The 24114-nt window shown below is 34.1% G+C and overlaps 4 protein-coding genes across 4 annotated transcripts; 3 read left to right on the forward strand and 1 right to left on the reverse strand.

The window, feature by feature from the left end:
* The first annotated feature begins 1361 nt into the window (after positions 1-1361).
* On the forward strand, positions 1362-5145 carry FDH (formate dehydrogenase). Its single transcript, XM_048097288.2, has 6 exons — positions 1362-1559; positions 3493-3664; positions 3789-4329; positions 4412-4536; positions 4625-4737; positions 4825-5145. The coding sequence occupies exons 1-6, from the start codon at positions 1476-1478 to the stop codon at positions 4936-4938; spliced, it is 1149 nt and encodes a 382-aa protein (XP_047953245.1). The 5' UTR covers positions 1362-1475; the 3' UTR covers positions 4939-5145.
* Positions 5146-12843: 7698 nt separating this feature from the next.
* On the forward strand, positions 12844-14596 carry LOC125201569 (protein NUCLEAR FUSION DEFECTIVE 6, mitochondrial-like). Its single transcript, XM_048099741.2, has 3 exons — positions 12844-13094; positions 13175-13293; positions 14169-14596. Exons 1-3 carry the CDS (start codon positions 12928-12930, stop codon positions 14186-14188), a joined length of 306 nt encoding a protein of 101 aa, XP_047955698.2. The 5' UTR covers positions 12844-12927; the 3' UTR covers positions 14189-14596.
* A 2173-nt stretch (positions 14597-16769) lies between these two features.
* On the forward strand, positions 16770-19603 carry LOC125223614 (serine/threonine-protein kinase 54-like). Its single transcript, XM_048126834.2, has 6 exons — positions 16770-17194; positions 18128-18249; positions 18463-18659; positions 18755-18929; positions 19020-19154; positions 19233-19603. Exons 1-6 carry the CDS (start codon positions 16906-16908, stop codon positions 19437-19439), a joined length of 1125 nt encoding a protein of 374 aa, XP_047982791.1. The 5' UTR covers positions 16770-16905; the 3' UTR covers positions 19440-19603.
* A 68-nt stretch (positions 19604-19671) lies between these two features.
* CYP38 (cyclophilin 38) lies at positions 19672-22314 on the reverse strand. Its single transcript, XM_048126823.2, has 7 exons — positions 22004-22314; positions 21625-21930; positions 21335-21534; positions 20657-20892; positions 20393-20535; positions 20235-20306; positions 19672-20141 (listed from the first exon to the last, which is right to left on the reverse strand). Exons 1-7 carry the CDS (start codon positions 22172-22174, stop codon positions 19914-19916), a joined length of 1356 nt encoding a protein of 451 aa, XP_047982780.1. The 5' UTR covers positions 22175-22314; the 3' UTR covers positions 19672-19913.
* Positions 22315-24114: the final 1800 nt, after the last annotated feature.

Here is a 24114-nt window from a genome sequence, read left to right on the forward strand (position 1 = left end):
CTTTAGCAAATATAATAACAATTTTATCCTATTGTACTTTATCTATCTACTTTAATTTATTTAAATTAAAATTATCAATTGGAGTATTATTTTCTTAAATCTTGCGGCTAAAAAAACGCTATTTTAATAGGATTCTAAATATTTCAATCCACCTGATATTCTTTTTTTAAATAAGTTTTATGAATTATTAATTATAAATTGTAATAATTCCTTTATATTATTGGTGTTGAGTTGTACTCTTTCATTTTTTTTAACAAAATTCAACATATTTAATATTTTAATTTTATTCTTTTTAGTAGTATATTTTAATGAGTGATGATAAACAATCAAATTTTGTACAATCAAAATAAGGTTATATTAATAATTTGATATATTAATTATATATTAAAATAATAAATATAGTAAGTGGACAAGTTAAAAAGACTTATTAGCCTTTAACCACATTTTTTATTTTTATATTTGAATTTTCTTTCTATTGATTTTAAAATTGAATTAAAGTATGCACTAATTATATTTATGGTTCCGAAAAAGAAAAAAAAATTTATACACAGATCATAAATATATGATCACAATATTATCCACTTTCCATGTACTATATATGCATCCATATATTTTAATTAAATGAATAAATAAACCTTTTTTTTTCAAATAAACTAGGTTTTGGTTGTACAAAACTTGGTCACATAGATTTGTCGTATTTGAATTTCGCATGATTTATTCATCATTCTTAAAGAAATGCAATGAGATTAATGGAACCTGTCGTAAGTAGACCTGCCAAAGGTTTACCGAATCAACGGTTAAAACCAAAACCATAACCGTAATCGCCGGTTTTGATTTCGAACCGAAACCGTGTCGGAACTGCCGGTTCCGGACGGTTTCCAATCGAAACCGCGAAAAACCGTCAAAAAACCGTGAAACCAAGCAGGAACCGTGAAACACTCTCGCGGTTCGGTTCCGGTTCGGCAATTTCCAAAATCGAAACCGGCAGTTCTAAACCGAAACTGTGGGCACCTCTAGCAGTAAGTTGTACTCCCTCCGTCCCAAGATAAGTGACTTATATTCTTTTTTGGGGTGTCCCACTATGAGTGACCTATTTTCATTTTTAGCAAAAAGTCATCTCTCTTACTTTATTCTCCACCTACTTTATTCTCTCTTCTTTTCTCTATTTTTCCATCTCTCATACTTTACTCTTTCCATTTTAACTTATTTAAATATCATTCCTTAAATCTCATGACAAAAAAAAATAGGTCACTTATCCTGGGACGGAACGGAGAGAGTAAGTTGTAACTGACATTTTTTGGCAAACGACCATTATTGCCCACCTTTCCAACACGCTATATAAAGGCTGCCACTCTCTCTCACTTCTCGCACTTCTCTCCCGTTCCCCACCATACGGTGCTCTCTCATCACTCTCTGTTTCCTCCTAATTAATCACTTCTCTCCGTGTCTTTCAGTTTCAGATCTGAGCATCTGAGATGGCGATGAAACGCGTCGGTTCCTCTGCAGTTCGCGCGCTTACCTCTTCAGCTGCTTCTTCAGCTTTCACCAGACACCTCCACGTAAGCTGATCGCTCCTAATTTAAGATCATTTTACAACTGTATGGTGAAGTATTTTTCCACTTTATTCCGATAATTTCTTGGAAAGATTGTGCTAGCTGATCTCGTGTTCGTGAACAATTTCTTTTGAATTTCAAATTCAATTTTAAATTTTCCTCTTTTATCCTAATTAATCGTGGCAAAATTAATCATTTTCTTTTCGCTTGGAAGATAATTGTATAGAGTATAACGAAGACTCTATGGAGTTTGGACATTGACACTTCACGCTATTTGTGTGTACCTTGACGACGACGTATTTTGTCATATTATGGCGTGGCTACTTCAGCCAATAACTATAGGTCTGCTCCTTAGTTTGGCGGGCCCATTCTATCTAATTTAATGTTTTTTGAGGTGATATGTTTATTTTTTTTATGGAGTACTCTATTTATTTTAAATAATAGTACTCCCTCCGTCCCACAAAAGATGTGGGACGACACGAGATTTTAGGAGGTTTTGTTTTGTGTGTTAAATGAAGAGAGAAACTATAATTTTTATATTCATGTGAGAGAGAACTTTTTCAAAAAAAAAGAAATGTGACATCTTTTGTAGACAAATTAAAAAGGAAAGTGTGACATCTTTTGTGGGACGGAGGGAGTATTGTACTCCCTCCGTCCTGGAGTATTAGACTCACTTGTTTTGGGCACATGATTTAAGGAATTGATTAAATAGTTAAAGTGGAGAGAGTAAAGTATGAGAGAGAGAAAAAGTAGGGGAGAGAAGAGAGAAAAAAGTAGGTGAAAAATAAAATAAGATAGATGTTTTTTGCTAAAAAAAGGAAATGAGTCTAATATGTTGGCACATCCCAAAAAGAAAAATTGGTCTAATACCTTGGGACGGAGGGAGTAGTTGAATATAGTAGGAGTAATAGATTCAATTGTTCTTTTGTAGTAAAAGAGAATTTAGGGGTTTGGTTTCATTGTGATTTCTTCGATTTCGATCCATTGGATTTGATTTTTGCGTGATTATAATTATTACTCCCTCCGTCCCGGCTAAGATGACACATTGCTTAGTCGGTACGAGATTTTAGGAGTTATTGATTAAAGTGTTTAATTGGAGAAAGAGAGAAGGTGGGTGTAGGTATTAAAGTAGAGAGATGAAGAAAGATAGATATTTTGATAGGGGTGAAAAAAAATAGTTGAGTGTATTAATTGGAGAGAGAAAGTGACTAAATGAAATATGTCATCTTAGTTGGGACAAACTAAAAAGGAAAATGTGTCATTTTAAACTGGACGGAGGGAGTAGTTATTACTACTACTGTTTCCATTTCAAATACTAGTATATGTTTAATCTCAATCGTTGTAAGCCTTTTAGTAGTAGTAAAAATTAACACGGCATTGAATGTTGGTGGGTCAGGTGCTTTACCTTTAATTAGGTGATGACAATTACTACATTACAGAAAATAAATACATTTAAGGGATTAAAATTTATTGGGATGCATCATGCCTCTCATCCCCCAATATTTGGTCAAATTCTACCCAATTATTTGTGCCCCCACTTAATTGCCACATCAAATTTCATTCCCAATTTTGTTTCTTTATTACTCTTTAGTTTTATTTCACTTAGGTTGATTATGATTGATTGATAATATCCAATATATTTTTTAGTTATATACTCTTTCTAGCTTTTAATTTTCATATGCTTTATGATGTATTATAGTACAAAGGAGGCACATACATGAGACAGAGGCTCCCTGTATTTTGACACTTGAGAGTTGAGACGCCTCCTCAAATTTTCAAATGTGGAATTTTTAATTGATTATTCCATAAATATAGGGTGTAATATACTCAAGTTTTGAGTACACAATCAATGTGGTGGTGACAACATGGATAAATATCCATTGATATCCTCTTGAGAAGTTTTCAGCTTGATCATGTGATGTGTGTTATGTCTGTACAGGCTTCTCCTGGCAGCAAGAAGATTGTGGGCGTCTTCTACAAGGCAAACGAGTATGCTTCGTTGAATCCGAATTTCCTAGGCTGTGCTGAGAATGCATTGGGCATACGCGAATGGCTCGAATCCCAGGGTCACCAGTACATAGTTACCCCGGACAAAGATGGCCCTAACTGCGGTAACCAACAACCTTAAACTCGTCGAAAACATTATGTCTTGGTTCATTGATAGTAATTCTTAAATTTATAGTGCCAACTTATAAAATATTATGATGAAATGTCTCTGAATTTCCGAAAATGCAGAGCTGGACAAGCACATACCCGACCTGCACGTGCTGATTTCGACTCCCTTCCACCCTGCATATGTAACCGCGGAGAGAATCAAGAAGGCGAAGAACCTGCAGCTTCTGCTGACCGCTGGCATTGGCTCGGACCACATTGATCTCAAGGCCGCTGCTGAGGCTGGGCTGACAGTGGCCGAAGTCACCGGGAGCAACACTGTCTCTGTTGCTGAAGACGAACTCATGAGGATCCTCATCCTCGTCCGGAACTACCTGCCCGGATACCATCAGGTCATCAGTGGCGAATGGGACGTCGCTGCCATTGCTCATCGAGCTTATGACCTCGAAGGCAAGACTGTTGGAACGGTTGGAGCTGGGCGAATAGGCCGGCTTTTGCTCCAGAGGCTGAAGCCTTTCAACTGCAATCTCCTCTACCATGATCGCCTCCAGATGGATCCGAAGCTCGAGAGTGAGATAGGAGCTACATTCGAGGAGGATCTCGATGCAATGCTGCCAAAGTGTGACATCATTGTCATCAACACTCCTCTCACTGAGAAAACAAAGTGAGTTTGATTCATCTTCATCTCATTTCTTGATTTTGCTTTGTAGAAATCTTCGTGATGAATCTTGTCTTGTCTTTTGTAGAGGACTGTTTGACAAAGAAAAGATCGCAAAGCTGAAGAAGGGTGTTCTGATCGTGAACAACGCTAGAGGTGCGATCATGGACACTCAAGCAGTTGTCGATGCTTGTTCGAGCGGGCACATTGGAGGTACAAGAAGTAGCCATTTACATTGGTTTCAGTTCTCTCTTTACACAGATGTTGGATATCAGTTAATTTACCGGTTTATTTATATTAGGCTATAGCGGGGATGTTTGGTACCCACAGCCAGCTCCGAAGGATCATCCGTGGAGGTACATGCCAAACCAGGCCATGACCCCTCATATATCCGGGACTACTATCGATGCACAGGTAAGACATCATTCGTGATCTCGTACATACACACAAATATTTGTTTTTTTTTAGCATTGCTAAACTACAATGCTTGTGGGGATGCAGCTACGCTATGCTGCTGGGACGAAGGACATGTTGGATAGGTATTTCAAGGGTGAGGATTTTCCTGCACAGAATTACATCGTCAAGGACGGAGAACTGGCGAGCCAGTACCGGTAGACGGGGCTGCCTGCCTAAATAAAACGACTTCGTTTGTGCAACGTTGCTGTTCCTGTTTGATGAGGATTAATTAATGAATAAACGCTTTGTGCAGTAGAGATTCTTCACTGTGGAAGAACGCATAACTGTGTCTCTACCTTTAAACTTTTTTCCCTACAATGTTGTAACGCTTCATAACTTTTTATCAATACTTCAAAATTATTAAAATATGAAGTCTTCAAAATTTACTTCTAAATCAAAATTTTCATTTCCGTTGTTTTGGATATGAGTGGAAGGGACGTGATCAAATGAAAACTCTAAATATTGTACAAACTCAAAATTATGATCTGGACAATTGAAAAATGTCAACAGATCAAAAAAAAGCATCAACAGGAAAATGTCAATAGAATTTCAACGGTAGTCAATGATTGACGTTGTATTGATACTGTGTTTTTTTTGTATAGTGTGTCGGATATTGCTGAACAAAAAAAATTGTTGTATAGTGTACAAAATATTGTTGGCTGTCTGTTTCAGATTTTTTTTTTGCCACGTGGCAGTTTATTATTCGTCCACGTGTATAAATGATTGGCTACGAATAGTGGTATGAATTTATTTTAAGAGGTGGTGGCACCCTAACACTCCCATTCCCATGTAATATAAGTTTGTATTCCTGAGTTGAATTCAGTTATATGGCATACATCAATCACCAAACCTACTCTAGTGGAACAGAGGCTCCTCCTTGTCATTTCATTCCATTCCTACCAAACCAGACCAGTTAGTTAATATGCTATCATTCGAATAATTCACTTTGAATCTATTGATCGATCTGTATGCCATAGGCGGCTTTTCTTTTTAGGACAAGAGGCTTTTCTTTTTAGGACAAGACACCACAATCTTGTTTTACTTTATAAACAAAATTTTACAAATACTTTTTATTTATAAAAAAAAAGAAAAATGTATAATAAGGTTAAAATAATCATTTTAGATTGTTTTAGATTTTTATTTAAATTTATGTTTTGTATATATACCATACTACCCTTATGCATATAAATATTTATCTGTATTTAAAAATTACTTAGCTTAGAAAAATTGTGTGTATATTTATGGATGACTTGATTTAAGCAAATATATTCTCAAATCTACTCACCAATCTCTCATGAATTTCTAAACTGCTTATTACGTACACCCTCCGTCCCACATTTAGAGTCACTTATTGTTATGGCTCGGATTTTAAGAAAGAGTTGAAGTGTGTAATAAATGAAGTGAGATGGTGGAGTGTGTAATAAATGAAGTGAGATGGTGGAGTTGGTTGAAGGTGGGTCCCTTTTGACTTTTGATTTTTGTTTTGATTTATTTTAATATAGATAATGTCATTTTTATGTAATTTTGATGAAGAATGGGGTAAAATTATATGACCAAATATGGAAAATTCTAAAAGTGACTCTTAAACTGGGACGGACTTTTATGGTATAAAGTGACTCTTAATCTGAGACGGAAGGAGTAATATTAGTTTATTTAAATTCATTACATAAATATGCTTTTGAATTATTCTTTCTAACTTCACGCAATATTAGTTTATTTAAATTTAATTTAATATAATGAAATAACCTTTATTTAAATAATACTTTATACAATATTTTTTAAATTCTAAACTTATAGGTATTTAATAGATTTAATACTCAATCTTAATTTTATTTTTACAAAACATTATTGAGTCTGGAATTTATATTTAATAACACAATTTGATAACAAGTACAATATATAACATAGGTATACTACTAGTATTTTACAATTTAGAATTTTAAATATTATTTAATAAAAAAAATTGATGTGAATGACTATACTATTTCGTTTGACAATAACAAGAAAATAAGTATATGAATGCATGTATTCATTTTTATGACTAAGAATTTTAATAATTATTTAATACTAATAAAATAATTTGATGCGAATGACTATAAGTCTATAACCATTCATTTGGATGATAACACTAAGAGATTAAGTATGTATGTGCATTTAGTTATTTTTATGACTTAGATTTTAATAATTATTTAATACTACAAATAAAATAATTTAATGCGAATAATTATTACTATTTCGTTAGATGATAACATTTAGAAATTAAGTATATACACATGTACTCGTTTTTATGACTTGGAATTTTAATAATTATTTAATACTGAATAAAATAATTAGATGCGAATGATTATTACTATTACGTTGGGCAATAACACTAAGCAATTAAGTATGTATATGCATGTAGTCATTTTTATGACATAGAATTTTAATAATTATTTAGTACTAATAAAATAATTAGATGTGAATGACTATTACTATTTCGTTGGACGATAACACTAAGAAATTAAGTATTTATATGCATGTAGTAATTTTTATGACTAAGAATTTTAATAGTTATTTTATAGTACAACTAATAAAATAATTTGATGCGAATGACTATTGTTATTTCGTTAGATGATAACAACTAAAAATGAAGTGTATGCACATAGTAGTCGTTTTTATAACTTAGAATTTTAATAATTATTTAATACTTTCTTAAAAAAATAATTATTTAATAGAGTACTAATAAAATAATTTGATGCGAATGACTATAACTATTCCATTGGATGATAACACTAAGAAATTAAGTATGTCTATGCATTTAATCATTTTTATGACTTAGATTTTAATAATTACTAGTATCACCCCGTGTTATGCACGGCATATTCTATTTCCTTTAAAAATGTGTATAATAACAAATTATTATGGATTAAAAGTAGTATAAAAATACATTCTTATAATTAGGAGTACATAAATATTGATGACACAATGTTACCAAAAATTAAAAAATAAAAATAAAATTTTGTATCTTTCATAATAGATTCTTCGTGTTTTCGTATCTCCTAGACCCGTGCTCTATAATATACTGATATAGTATTCACTATAATTAGCCCATAAATATTATCGAAAATCTATTTGATACAATAAATCCTAAGTTTAATAGTGAAACAATGTCACCAAAATTTTTTTTTTAAAAAAAGTTTGCATCTTTCATGATGGATTCTTTGTGTTCTTGTTTCTCCTCGACTCGTACTCTTATAATATATAGTATTTATTATAATTAGCCAATAAATATTGATAAAATTCTATTCGATACCCTAAATCCAAACTTTAATAGTGAAACAAGTCAAAAAAAACTTTGCATCTTTTCATGTGGATTGTTCGTGCTTTTTGTTTCTTCGCAACCCATGCTCGGATGCTCCTCTAATATGCTCATTAAAATTAGCCATAAATATTGACAAAAATCTAGTAAATACAGAAACTTCATAAAGAAACTTCATAATGTACATCAACATCATATAATTAAGAATATATATATAGTTTAATAGTGAAACAACATCACAAAAAAAATTAAGAAATAAGAATAAAACTTTGCATCTTTCACGATGGATTCTTCGTTTTTTATTTTCGGCAATACACATTTTATGGTGCTAAATAGTTTAATTGCATACCTTTTAAGCAAACCTTCATACTTTCAGTCTAATTCTTCTCTATCAATTTCTTGTCATTCTCATACCTATATATATATACATATATATATATAGGGGGAATAGGGGTATATATATATATATATATAAAAGAACATGAAACTCGAAATCTATTGTCAATGCATACAAGATTTTGTTTCAACGTCTTTCAAGCATTGCATTCGGGCCACAATGTGTACATGGAAAGTTCCTGCTGAAAGAGTTATGAGTATATAATAGGTCGAGACTTGAAAGAGAAAAAGAAAAACAGAGAAGTAAAACTCTTCCTACCTAGCTAAAATAGGTCGTTTTTATCTAGCTCTCCTGTTGATCCTTATCCTCCAAACTCAAGTTCTTCCTCCTGCTTTCTTCAAATTTGTTCTCTCCATATACCTTGTACGTTATTTACGCTACATAAACTCTAGAAAGAAGCAAAAATCAATTAGCAACCCATAAAACCAAGAAACATCACAAAATTTTAAACAAAATCAAACAGATCTTCCAAAAAATCACAAACCCATATCAATTTTCTGCTCAAAATGAAACTTCTTCCATTATAAATTATTTTTCAAAAACCTTTAAACTTCATCTCCTCCAAAACGTAATAATAAGACAAACAACGTTTTCTTTTTTTTGGTATAAATGAGCCAATATTGCACAACCTTGTAAAACCTCCCACTCACTCTAACCTCGCACTCACTTCAACTCTTATCCACTAAGAATGAAACTAAATAACTGACTATTATATTTGTGTGAGTATTAAACTATCGGATAGAAATTTAAAATGACTACAAATATTATATAAATCAAAATAATATATAATGGTATTTACGTAAATATCTAGAAAACTCCCCTTTTATATATTTATAGATTTAATACTACAAATAAAATAATTTGATGCGAATAATTATTACTATTTCGTTAGATGATAACAATTAGAAATTAAGTATATATGCACATGTACTCATTTTTATGATTTGAAATTTTAATAATATTTTAATATCAATAAAATAATTAGATGTGAATGATTATTACTATTACGTTGGGCAATAACACTAAGCAATTAAGTATATATATGCATGTAGTCATTTTTATGACTTAGAATTTTAATACTTATTTAGTACTAATAAAATAATTATATGTGAATGACTATTACTATTTCGTTGGACAATAACACTAAGAAATTAAGTATGTATATGCATGTAGTCATTTTTATGACTAAGAATTTTAATAGTTATTTTATAGTACAACTAATAAAATAATTTGATACGAATGACTATTATTATTTCGTTAGATGATAACAATTAAAAATGAAGTGTATGCACATAGTAGTCGTTTTTATAACTTAGAATTTTAATAATTATTTAATACTTTCTTAAAAAATAATTATTTAATAGAGTACTAATAAAATAATTTGATGCGAATGACTATAACTATTCAGTTGGACGATAACACGAACAAATTAAGTATGTATGTGCATGTCGTCATTTTTAAGGCTTAGAATATTAATAATTATTTAATACTAATAATATAATTTGATGTGGATGAGTATTACTATACCGTTGGATAATAAGACTAAGAATTAAGTATGTATGTTTATATAGTCATTTTTACGACTTAGAATTTTAATAATTATTTAATACCACTAAGAAAATAATTTGATGCGAATAATTATTTCTATTTCGTTGGATGATAACAATTAAAAATTAAGTGTATATACATGTAGTCATTTTTATGACTTAGAATTTTAGTAATTATTTAATACTAATAAAATAATTTAATTCGAATGATTATTACTATTTCGTTGGATGATAATACTAATAAATTAAGTATGTATATGCATGTAGTCATTTTTATGATTTATGGAGTGAGAAATTAATATATTTGAGATTTATGCAATTGTTTAATCTCATTAGTGTTGATTGAGTATATTTAGATGATTGAGTATATTTTGATAAAAGAATGTAATTTGATGAGTTGACTTTTGATATGAATATGATTGATTACTGATAAATGATATAATAAATGAATTGCCTTTCCTTTTATAATTTAAAATAAGGATATATTAGTCCATATATTATATCTTGGAGACATTATGTCTCTAAATCATCACTCTTAAAAAAAAATTTACTAGTAGTACATTTTTCTCCGATTGAATCCATAATTGTATCATTCTTCATCCATTAAAAACACATCTAAGACCACTATTTTCTTAAAATGTGTTCCATCAAATATTAATGATTGAATCAAGTGAAAACATAACGATAGTAAAAAGTAAAAACTATTACTCCGTCTGTCCTTCAAAATTTGGCATCATTTGATCCGGTACGAATTTTAAGAAATATAATAGAAAATGAGTTGAAAAAGTTAATGGCATGTGAGTCATATTTTTATAGTAGTATATTAGTTTTAAAATAAAATGTGAGTGAGAATGAGTTAGTGGAATGTAAGGTCCACTACCAAAAACGGTAAAAATGAAAGGTGACAAATTTTTAGGGACGGAGGGAGTATTTCGTAAATTCTTATTACTCCCTCCGTCCGCCATTAGAAGTCTCATTTATGGGCGGCATGAGTTTTAAGAAATGTTAATAAAAGTGGGTAGAAAAAATTAGTGGAATAGGGGCCCACTTGTATATATTAGTTTTAAGAGGGAACATCTTTTTTAGTCCACGAACTTTGCCAAAGTATCATTTTAGGTCCGTGAACTTTGAAAATATCATTTCAGGTCCATCAACTATGGGTTAATATCATTTGGAGTACTTTTTAACTATTTCCAAATTTTTTTGGACAAAAATACCCTTGATACCTTAAAGGGCATATATTTTTAATAAACTTATCCTATACTCATATTTTTTTATAAATATCTTTACTATATATTTTTGATGAATTTTCAAAATATAATTTGACCATCAATATTATCACTTAATTTTGTAATTAAGTGACATGCAAGAAAAGATTCTTATTAATTTTTTATTATTAAAGAAAAGTTCTTTATTAAATTTTAAAATTCTTTAATATAAAAATTGAAGAAGCAATTTTACTTGCATGTCACATAATTAAGTGATAATATTGAAGGTCAAATTATATTTAGAAAATTCGTCAAAAATATATTGTAAAGATATTTATAAAAAATATGAGTATATGATAAGTTTATTAAAAATATATACCCTTTAAGGTATCGAGGGTATTTTCGTCCAGAAAAACTTGGAAATAGTAAAAAAGTACTTCAAATGATATTAACCCATAGTTGATGGACCTGAAATGATATTTTCAAAGTTCACGGACCTAAAATGATACTTTGGCTAAGTTCGTGGACTAAAAAAGATGTTCCCTCTAGTTTTAAATGAAATGTGAGTGCAATGAGTTAGTGGAAGGTGTGATAAAAGTGAACCAGGACTCCTATTCACGGACGGACTAAAATGAAAAAACGGGACTCCTATTCGCAGACAGAGGGAGTAATTCTTAAAATCAAAACCTGCATTCTAGAAAACATCCCTAACCCCGTACATGTAAAAAATGACAATTTTACTACTCGTAAATTGATGATTTCTTCTCTCAAAAAATCTCTTATAGACAAATTTTTAGATGTTTTGCTAGCTATGACGAATTTTAAGGCATACTTGGAAGATATTGAACTTATCGCTCATAAAATTTTGTGAGTATCCTTTTACCAATTATAATTCTGTCTTTGTTATCTACTTATTTTGATTATGGTTCCTTTTGAATCATTCTTAAGAATTTTATAAATTGATATTCAGTGTGCACCCTTACGATACAATGAATATGTTATGATAAAGGACAAATCAGCTACGTTTTTGTTCTGCGTTATGTTATCTACTCATTTTAATTATGGTTCCTTTCGAAGCATTGTTAAGAATTTTATAAATTGATATTCAGTGTGTAGGTATGCAATAATCATTCTTAAAATGTTGTTACCAATACTTAGAAGAATTATTGTAGAATAAAATGAAACGATACCATATTATCTTCTCTGCATTATTCTATCTCTTACTTTACCATTTCTCCAATTTAACTACTCCCTCCGTCCCATAAAAGTTGAGACAAAACTTTTGGGCACGGAGATTAAAAATTTATATTAAATAAATAGGAAAGATGAAAAAAGTAGGAAAGATAAGAGAGAGTAAAGTAAATGATGGAATAAAATAAGAGTGATTAGATGTTTTGTCTTTAGTTAAAAAAAGAAATGAATCAACTTTGTTGGGACGGACTAAAAAGGAATACGACTCAACTTTTATGGGACGGAGGGAGTATTTATTATCATTTTTATAAAACGAGTGCAGAAACGGAAGTGTGACTCCTAATGGGAGACGGATAGAGTAATAAATTCTATACAAAATTAAGAATCTATTACTCCATTTTATTTGAATAATTTAGGGTGGCCAACCCGACCCGAATTTCCCCAGCTTCGAGGTTGTACGGTTCTAGGGTTTAAGATCCAGAGGTTTTTGAAATCCAACTCTCAACCATGGCTTCCTGCGCCAGAAATCTGGTGCAACGATCTTCCAACACCGCCAAAACGCTGCTGTTCCGCACCCAATCATCGCATTCCGGAGCACCCAAGCTCAGTGGATTCGCATCTACCTTACCGCGCCCGTCACCTCGCCCCTGTCCCTTCTTCTCCTCCACCTCCAGGTTCGCTTCAAAATTATCCTCTCCTTCGATAATTAAGCGGTGATTGTGCTGAATAAAGATGGAATTTGTTGAATGCTTAGGCTGCCGGTGGAGCTAGGGTGTGGAGAGTCGTTGATGCCCCTCCATTCTGCGACGGCGTCGGCATTGCTGAACTCGATGCTCTCTTCCAAAGTTGGGCGCTGGGGTTATCTCTCAGAAGGTACTGTTTGGAATCGTTGTTAGTTTTTTCAGTTTCGAATTGTTGGGATTTAATTTCCACACTATTCTGGTGCTTGATTTCTTTGGCTTCCTACTGATATATATGTACAAATGTAGTGTGGATTTTTTTCATTTAATGCTATACATTTGGATTGATCTTTGATGATAGTGTTGTATTAGAAGGTTTATTTTCTGCTCTTGAGGAGATTTTAAAATTTATTGGTGTCTGAACTAAAACTGCTAAATCTCTGAGAACAGAAGCTTGTAACCAACCTTAAAAACTCTCTTGTTTGGAAGTGTGGAGAATAAGCAATAGTGATCAATTTATGGTATAGGAATACAACCTTATGAACGTTCTAAAATAGAAGTGTTTAGTAACTGCCAATTGATGGAAAAAGCATAGCAAATAGGAAGAGAGATTCCAATTCTTCATTTCCATGTATTTTGGATTCGTCATTCATTCATTAGTCTGAGTTTGAATCGAAGTAAGGCCTTTGTGTCTGACTGGTTAGTGGTTACCAGTATTAGCTTCTGCCTTGATTGTTAATTTTGTGAAAAGCGAGCTCTTTATGGTAAAAGCAGTCAAGAAATGTCTAGCAAGATGCAATTACATGAGTGCACTCATGATAAGTACTATTCATCTTGATGAATCATGGACATGGTATATGCTTTGTTATCACATTCAGCTTTATTCAAGATTTGGATCATGACTTATTAGGATGTGATCTTTCTCTAGCAAAATGTAATCAGATCAGTGCACTCACGAAAAGTATATTCTCTTTGATGGATCAATATAGATGCTTTTGCTGTCACAGTCAGCTTTATTCAAGATTTGAATCACGAGGTTATCATTCTTTCTCTTTTGCTTCCTATCAGGCTTCGCGACTCCACTATAACAGGACCTGTAATGAAGAGTTTGGGATGACCACTGCAGCTAATTCAATCATCTTTAAACTTTAAAATAAATGTATCACCAAAATGGTTGTGTTGTTGCTAGAATATACCTGCTCCTTCAATTTGTAAAATGTGGTTTTTTGATGTTACACCATAGGAGGTGATTTTTGTTCGTCATTTTTGATGCGCTCATTATCCTAGACATGCTTACTGGTTGAATTGTCTTTTGAGATTCAAAGTATATTGATACTTATGTGGCCATTTTGGAAGGGGAAACTGGACATGTAAGCCACCATATATTCAGGAATAGTTTTTTTCTTTCTGCATTTTACTGTCTCCTTTTGTACAAGGATCAATTGCGTATGGCTTGAAGTATGACTGGCAGTTCTACGTTTGCTTTTCTTGATCAAGTCATATAGCTTCTCGTTTTGTGATGAGTTTGTGAGATCGACTAAATAGAGTTGTTTTGTTTTTTTGGCCATCGTTTGTTTCCTTGGGTTCATTTCTTTGGTAAATACGTTAGGGAAAAGATACTAATCTAACCTAATAAAAATATTTTCCTTCGAACTAATCCATTATTTGACTATTTGCACACACATTGACACATACCTAAAATGATATGGGATGGTTAGGTATGCATACATCTTTAAGTCCTGATGCTTGTTACATTTGTTGATTATAAATCCATTCTATTTATATGATTGTGTTAGTTCTATTACTTTCTCCCCAACTTTTTCTTGCTTTGTTCTGGAATTTCATGTTTAGATGCCGTATATGAAGCACAATTATCACACCACCATTTTGGTGCTTTAATAACTGATTTTTGTTTCTGGCTTATGAAAAAGAGAGTCGATTTTCCCTCTAGTGTTGAGGGAATTTACCCTACATGAGGTAATACATAAAGAGTGGACAACATCATTTGTTCCCATATTCATTCATTTGTATACTACTCCTAACTTCTAAAAGCTGGCTAAAAAATGTTATTAGTAATTAAATTATATTATTATGTTGTCTATTTGATGAACTCTAGCTATTGGAACATGAAATGATTGAATATTTTTAATAATGTGCCTTTTTTTGGTGTATATTGCTTGTTTTAAATATCCGTAGCATCTTTTCTCAAAAAAGGTTAAAGAGTAGTTCTATAGGCTATTGGTTAGATATTGAACAAAATAATGTGTGGTTAAGACCAATTTGCCTAATTTATTGATGACAATCGGTTTGATTTTTAACTTTTTAAGTTCAAAAATCAAGTTCCTTTGACGACAAAAGGTGCCATTGTTTTTGTTTCTTAGTAGTATCATTTATTAGTACTAGGAGTAGTATTTATTTCTAAAGTGGTAGTGGCTCGAGCATAATTTGCTAGGGAAATGGCCTTCCTTAGATGGACCTGTTCCATATTGCTCATCGACTTAAATAACTTTCTTCTTTATACATAATAATTTTTATGTCTATTTTCTATTCATATAACCTAATAATTATATATGAGATTAAAATTGTTTTTTAAAATGAACTGAGTTAGGACATGTGAATGCAACGGTGCAACAAACTCGTTCTGCAATTAATGACACCGTGACCGAGAATATAGTGTTTATTGAATACTAGTAGCATAGTAGTAATATTATATAGGGAGTAAATCATTAGAGTTATTTATAGTAACATATTCTAAACAAAAACTTGTGTGTGTGCACATCTACACCAGGTTCTAAGTTCCAGTTTGGAACTGATAACCGATAGTTTTGGTTTGAGTTTACAATTGATCGCTTTTAGCCAATTTTTACCGGTTTGTTCTTGGACTTTCAACTATTTTCACCAACAACTAATTTTCTAAGTCATTTCAATTAGGCTTGTCAAAGTCGGATGCATTTTTGTTTCGGCCTAAATTGATGATTTGCATTCAACGGCGTCTCTATTCTAAGTGGACAAGTTACACATTTTATGATATATTAGTGAAGATGGTTTGTATGTAACAAGACATCCCTATTCTAAGCGGACACATTAAAGAATTTATGTGTATTTAAAAAGGCATCCCTAATCTAAGTGGACACGTTGAAGATTTTGAGATATCAATGAAGAATCTTGCTTTGGGAAATATATATGATAAATGATAATGCAATGAGATTGCATTGCAATCATATACTACTCCACTTGATATTCCAACTTTTTTGCCGATTGTTTACAATGTGATATTATAAATTCTGTAAAATAATAGCAACACCACAATTTTACTATTAAAAAATTGGCCCATATCTTTGGAATTTGAAAGTCCGTATCGTACAAAATCTAATTAGATTTATCTTTTTTTTATTAAAAAAATCTAAATTGCATAGCTTTTAATTTTCAATCAGTAAAGTGAGATTAAAGAGTGGCCACAACAGATGTTTGAATTATATCATGTCTCCATAACTTAAATTAAACGAAATAAATATTATCATAATATGCGTGTGTTAGATTCAATGATAAAGTGATTAATATATAGGCTAAAGATTTTGAGTTTAAGTTTACCTTTATATATTCTCTAAAATCTTTTCACATTACAATGGACTATAAATTCAATTATTCGAAAAAATGCAGCACAAATTAATCTGTGAAATTAATATTTTCCCAAATCCCAACTGATAAAACTTCCACACAATGCCAAAGAGAGAGTAACAGTAGCTTTCACTAACTAATCCAACACAAATACCCAAACGACGTCGCATTTGCGCTTGCCGGAGAAATGGCGGAGGAAGACGTCCACGCCGGCGGCGGATTCGTTAGGGCGGATCAGATAGATCTGAAGAGCCTCGACGAGCAGCTCCAGCGCCATCTCAGCAAAGCTCTCACCATGGAGAAGAAGAAGCAGGAGAATGGAGGGAATCAGCATCGTCAGCAGGATGAATTGAGGGAGATTCCGGTGAAGCACGGCTGGGAAATCGACGCCTCCAAGCTCCTCATCAAATCGGTGCTGGCGCGCGGCACTTTCGGCACCGTTCACCGCGGCGTTTACGACGGGCAGGATGTTGCAGGTATATGTATTGATTTCTTTTGATTTTATGAACTCAAGCGAATGTGATTCAATCTGCTGTCTGTTCGTGATTTCAATTTCAGTTTCCCCTTTTTTTTTCAAATTGGTGAAAATAGGTTTTAGATAGCCACTGCTTCGAGTTCAGAAAATCTGGCTAACTGTGCATTCCATGTGTTTGTTAATTTGTCCCAATATCAGTAGGCATAAAGCTTGTAGCAATTCTGGTCATTTTTGCTTCATAGACAGTTACAGGTGCTGTTCATGTCAAAACTTTTGATGAAAAGTAGAATTACAAAGAGTAAAGGTCAATTTTGATCCTAAACATATGACTAAAATACGAATTTGGTCTAAAACATTCACTTACTTTTTGAAAAACAGGTCAATAACAAATGAAAATGTCGTCGAAGTAGTTCTTTTTTTGACGGTTCCGTCAAAAAAATTACGGTCAACGCTAATTGCACAGTGGCATGACCGTTATTTTTTTTACGGAACCGTCAAAAAAGGACCACTCCAACAAGGATTTCATTTGTTATGGACCTCTTTTTCAAAGAGTGAATGTTTTGGACCAAATCCGGATTTTGGGTCATATGTTTAGGACCAAAATTGACATTTACTCAATTATGAAAGAAAAAATAAATTATGGCCCTCGAATACTTTTGATAATTCATACACCACCATTTATAGAAAAAAGTGGATATCGATGTAAAGATAAAACTTATGCAATAGTTGAACTGCATAGGTCAGACTAATTTTCAGCTGCTGCTCTGTTTTTATTCCGTCTCCCTTTACTGATCTTAGTTTTTGAGCGGTGACCTGGTCGGCTCCTGAATCTGTATCCCAATTTCTTGTCTCATTTGAAGTTCTAATGTTTGAGGCTGAGAGCATTGGATTCATTTTGTTTGCACTAGTAACAATTGATTTCTTCTGTCTCTAGTAAAACTTCTCGACTGGGGTGAAGAAGGCCACAGAACACAAGCTGAAGTATCTTCCCTTCGAGCAGCTTTCGCACAAGAAGTTGCAGTATGGCACAAGCTTGATCATCCGAATGTAACAAAGGTAGCGATTTGCAGCTTAAATTTTATCTTCTATTTCTAATTGCTCGTATCTCTATTAAGATGTGATCTTGGCCTCAGTGTGAGAACAAACTCAAGATGCCTTTTGCTGTTTGGGATTCGCATCTTAAGCATTAACTTAGAACTATCCACTTTATGATGCTTTTTCGAGTATACCAAGATTTCTTCATGCCTTGGTGCTGAATCACATTTGTAGTTTGTTGGAGCTTCGTTGGGTGCATCAGAGTTGAACATACAAAAAGACGGGGGCCATCTGGGAATGCCGCGTAATGTCTGCTGTGTCGTGGTCGAATATCTACCTGGAGGTACCCTTAAAAATTTCCTCATTAGAAATTCAAGGGCGAAACTTCCTTTCAAAGTTGTTATTCAACTAGCTTTGGATCTTGCACGAGGGTAAGACTTCGCCTTGATCTAAATGTGATATATATTGATTTTATATTTTCTGGTATTATTACAATAACTTAACTATCCATGCCAAATTTTCACAGGTTAAGCTATCTTCATTCTAAGAAGATTGTGCACAGGGATGTGAAAACAGAGAACATGCTTCTTGACAAGAACCGAACGATCAAAATCGCTGATTTTGGTGTTGCACGTGTAGAGGCTTCAAACCCTAACGAGATGACTGGGGAGACTGGTACCCTCGGTTACATGGCACCAGAGGTATATATCTATGTTATCACCCTGACGCTTACTAAACGCGTTGTTAAGGATTATATTATACGGAGAGGCTTATTTTCTTTGCTATCACAGGTCCTCAATGGCCACCCTTACAATAGGAAATGTGATGTATATAGTTTTGGTATTTGCTTATGGGAGATATATTGCTGTGACATGCCATTTCCAAATCTCAGCTTCTCCGAATTGACTTCAGCTGTTGTGCATCAGGTACATAAACCTAAACTCTCTGTTCTTCAAATTCTTCAGTTTTGACCTAAATCAATTGAAAATCGTCATCGTATACAGAATTTGAGGCCCGAGATACCTAGGTGTTGCCCGAGTTCTATAGCGAATGTGATGAAAAGATGCTGGGATGCCAACTCGGACAAGAGGCCAGAGATGGTTGAAGTGGTTGCCATGGTGGAAGCCATTGATACATCAAAGGGAGGAGGCATGATTCCTCCCAATAAATCTCAAGGTTGTTTCTGCTTTCGCACGAGTCGAGGGCCTTGAGAAATTTCACCTGTTTATGATGATGATGATGTTGCCCATTCATTTGAAGTTTGTACAGTGTTGATGTAATCATGTAATTGTTATTCAACAACCAACTCTGCATTGTGAAGATTAATAATGTATTGATGTGATGCAGATAATATTATGGAATATTTGATGTGCCAGTTATTTTTGAAGACCAATTGAATCTGTGGTTTTATTGAATCGCTTCAACATACAACGAGGAAACAAATTTATGGAATTACAGAACCGTAAATTACAATGAAACCACTCTTGAAAGTTAATTTACAGACACAATTATTTGCTACAATACGAGAAAACATATATGCTGTGTTACATCAAGAGCATCCCACAATTTATTTGATTTTCAACAAAAGGATATAGTAATAACAACATAACTGATACAAAGAATGAGTCTCGTTCGCTTGGGCAGAAAATTCGATAGATGAAACTGATAGCAGAAACTAGCTTTACCTAACTAGCAATCTTGTAGCTCGGGTTAACAAGATTATCTAAGCCTGCTACCACTTGGATCGACTCTATAACATCGCCAACCTTGAGGTCTGCTAAAAGCTCTTCATTTTGCGTTACATAGCCGAACACTGCATATCGACCGTCCAATATGTTGGCATTGCTAGGAGTTAGTTCACTTTCTTTCAACAGCCAAAATACCTGACTTGATGCAGAATTGTCCTCGAATTCCTGAGGATTACAAAACGAATGGCTTTCAAGAATTCTGCTCTTCGAAGGCACTGATATCAAATGATAGAGGCGAGGAAAGCTTAGAATTTTTACCTCTCGAGCCATGGCCATGGTTCCAAATGCATTGAATGGAAGCTTTGTTTGAGCCTTGTATAGGCCGAGCTCCTGTACAACGACGTGCATTATATGAAATTCACAAACGAAAACGTACATGTCAGTAAGTGATTCCATAAGGTATTGTGAATACTTACTTCTAGAGTTTCTCCATAGAAGGGTGCCTTTTCTCCAACCACCATAATTTCAAGAGGTATAGTGCGGACTTTTTCTGTACTAGGGTCGATGAAGCCCTCAGCAGGACCATCAGGATCTCCTGTTTGGACTACAAAGCCGTCCGCTGGAAAAGAAACAAAATTACAGTTCTATAAGTGTTACTGAAATAGATAACACCAGATAAAAATTAGGGAATGTGTACATTTTTTCAAGATTAGTAAATAAGCCTTCTTAGGTATACTTGCCTCTTTGGATCTCCATTCCGTCATAGAAATGTCGTTGCACCAAATCCACAAAATTTCCAGAAGTTACAGGGGCATTGTAACCATCCAAAACTATACGAAACACACATTCCTCCAAGTTAGGGTTGTCCTTGACCTTGACCTTCATATCTACAGTTGCTCTTCCCTTCAGCAATGGCATGTTTTTGTACTCTTCCGGTACTTCATACGGAAAGCCATCAACCATATCCTCTTCAACTCTGCAGAAATCCAATGCCCCAGGAATCTCAGCTGCAGTCAATGACAAGGGTCTAAATGAGATAAACATATTTTGGGAAGGGCTAATTCTTCGTTTTTTTCTCCGATCTCTAGACCTAAATCGGATCCCACTACAAAATCTTCGAAGACTAAGGCCTGGAGTGGTTCTAATCCGCTATTGAGGTTTGAGAATATCTAGCCGGTAACATCACCTAAATGACAAACTCGTGGAAAGTATCAGAAGTATTCAAACTCCATAAAAATACTCAAATTCACGCATCATACTAAGTGAATTTGAAGCACGCGTATATGTGATATAGCTAAAACCATTTTAATCCTATTGTGTTTCTCTCTTGCAAGATAACCAAGATATGAAAACATGCCAGAATCTCAGCAAATCATATCTTTAAACACTGAGATTACTTAACAACCATCTCAACTCACCCTCCAACATAATTGAGCAGCTCCTTCTGCTTAGGTGCGACTCCATCCCGGTTCCTGTCCTCCACGATCTTCATCATCTCATCAAATCCCGCCTCCAGTTTGTTAAGCAGTGCAATCCCATCATCCACCTTCGACTTTGCCAGACCTTTAACTATCATAGTCCTACCTTCCTTCAGCGCCCTCGACGCCTGCCTCACATTCTACACCTCAAGCAATACAAACAATCATCAAAAGCACAGCAAAAAACAACAATTTTGACAAAACACAACAAATCACACAAAATTCCTCACTCTTTCCACAGAATCAAGGGCTTTCACACCAGCAATCTTCAAACTCTCCGTTATATCTTCCAGAGGCTTCTGCACCTCCCTTATCGCTTTGTTATCAATAGGCAATGCGTATCTCAGTAAAGCACCAGGGTCCTTAATTGGCGGCCCGGAAATCAGAACTGAAACATCCGGCAATGCCGGAGCAATCGCTGCAGCATTGGCCGATTCCAAGCTCCCCAAATCGCTAAACCCACCCAATAAACCTACTGCCAGTGCAATCGAAATCGCGCCCTTTTTAATTGAAGAACACCAATCCCTCTGCTCAAACTTCATAGCATGAATACTCTCGATTAGAAACAGAATCATCCAAAATTAGTAGTAGCAAAATCGTGGAGCTCACCTGTTCAGAGATTGATTCAATTGCATTGGATTTTTGCGAGCACAGAGGCTTGAATTGATGAGTGGAAGGGGTCGATTTGATGCAATTAGATCGAGAGGTAGGGCTGGCAAGCTTCTGAGGTGCTTCGAAGCGTGAAAAGGAATGAGTGTGGCATGAAATAATGGCCGCCATTGGTGAAAAAAGCTCGCGAAGTTTTCAGCAAAGCGATTGCAGCATTGGCGGATTGCTAGGTGACTAGGAAAGGGAAATTGATTGATTGGGGAGAGAGAGGATAAGGTTATGTGGCGGAAGAGAATCTAGAAGAGGGCACAGAGAGAGAGAGTGATGATGTGGAGAGAGAAGAATCGAGTCAACCTCACACTCTAGATAAGCTCATCTTCAACATTTAGCTTTGCTGATCCGACCCGTTTTTAACCGGATTGTGGGTTTCGGATTCGGGGCCCGACTCGAATTCTATCGGGAGATTAGATCAACACAGACATTTAGTGTAACTGCTTTGGGTTACAAATGTGACAAAGTGTCATTCAAGGACGCGTGCTGGAGCTAAACCTGGACTGGTAGCATCTGGAGGATCCGAACGTAGCGAACGCATGTGGGCATCCTTGTGCCGGGCTTCGTTTGCATGATTCACCACCACGTTATGTTGGCCGTGTGTTCATCGCAAAATTAGATTGTTTATTTGGTCTATTTTAGTGGACCAAAAAGATTAAGCTAAGCTCGTATAAAGTACAAGCCCAACAACCATGCCTAAAGAACAGCCAAAAGACCATTGACAAATCCAAGTCCAAAGTTCCAACACTGGGCCTCAACGTCGGTGCGCGCGAGTGTGCGTGTGGGTTTTACACATATTTTTGTTCACAGTGGTTATTATTTGTAATAATTTAGTCTCATAAATACAAGTTTAATGAAGATGCTGAAATCAATATGGGATTAATTCATGCACATTCATTAATCTCATAGCTTTGTTATTGTGACTAACTTTAATTCATTAATTTCTGAATCGGTTTAGAAAAATAAATATAACACGATTATCTACACAAAAGTAACGGAACTGTGATCAATTCTAAATCGTTGAATTCATCTATCGGTCTACCTAAGGAACCAAGAATGTGCTATCTTTCTTGGATGGGGCTTCATTCCGTCAGTTTGATAAGAAAATGTGGATGTCAATGTTCTATGTTGTCTCGTGGTCCATTTGGAATATAAGAAACAAGACCATGTTTCATGATTTCAAGCCTAATTGGGAATTCGAGAAGAAGAGGCTCGTATGGCGACTTGGTCTGTAGATACGTGGATGGTGTTGGGACTTTCCATTCTCTCCAGAACAAGTGATGGATAACCTACACAATATTAGAGGATGGTCAGAACCAAAGAGAGCACGGAAAATGAATCTCATTTTCTCAAAGAAAGTGGCACGGAGTAAAACACACACAGAGAGCTAGACTACGATGTCCACATGGGGTTAGCTTTCTTTGTCTTTAATGTCTTAGCTTGGTGTGCGTAGTGTCCCAAGTGGCTATAGTCTATTGTTTTGTTTTCTTTATTTTTGTTTTGTAACTCTCTAGTCACTTTTGGCTGGGGAGGTTTGAGTATTTTGATGCATCTGTTACACATATAAAAAAAATACTATATTATTGAATTTCGCAAAATTAAACTTTACATCACTTATACGACATAATCGAAATGCTTTAGATTCCAACAAGAACTGATAAAATTCGAAAATGATGCTATAATCTCGACTCTGTTACATTTAATCGAATAAAAAAAAACATATAAAGAATAATCTCTGAGTCTGTTCGATGGGCTGATAATGATTGATGGGCTGATTATATATGGGCTCATTTGAGCAATGGAGTGCTAAATTTGATCGGAGAATGCTACAGAGTCCAGTGTGAAATTTCTAGTATTCTATTCGATGTATTATACGGGGGAAGTCACATTTTCGGCTTACAAGTTCAGTCATTGGAATTTAATTAAATATTTGTTTTGAGGTTTGAATTTATTTTAATCAGCATCAATAATTGATTTTAGCTAACATAGCTATTGCAAAAACGACACTTAAATATGCAAGGTTATTCATTGTCAGTCCTTAGTTCTGACAGTTAGTAGTA

This window comes from Salvia hispanica, chromosome 2 (genome assembly GCF_029641045.1).
Source record: "Salvia hispanica isolate PSC_SH4W2 chromosome 2, Shi_PSC_v1, whole genome shotgun sequence".
NCBI lineage: Eukaryota > Viridiplantae > Streptophyta > Magnoliopsida > Lamiales > Lamiaceae > Salvia > Salvia hispanica.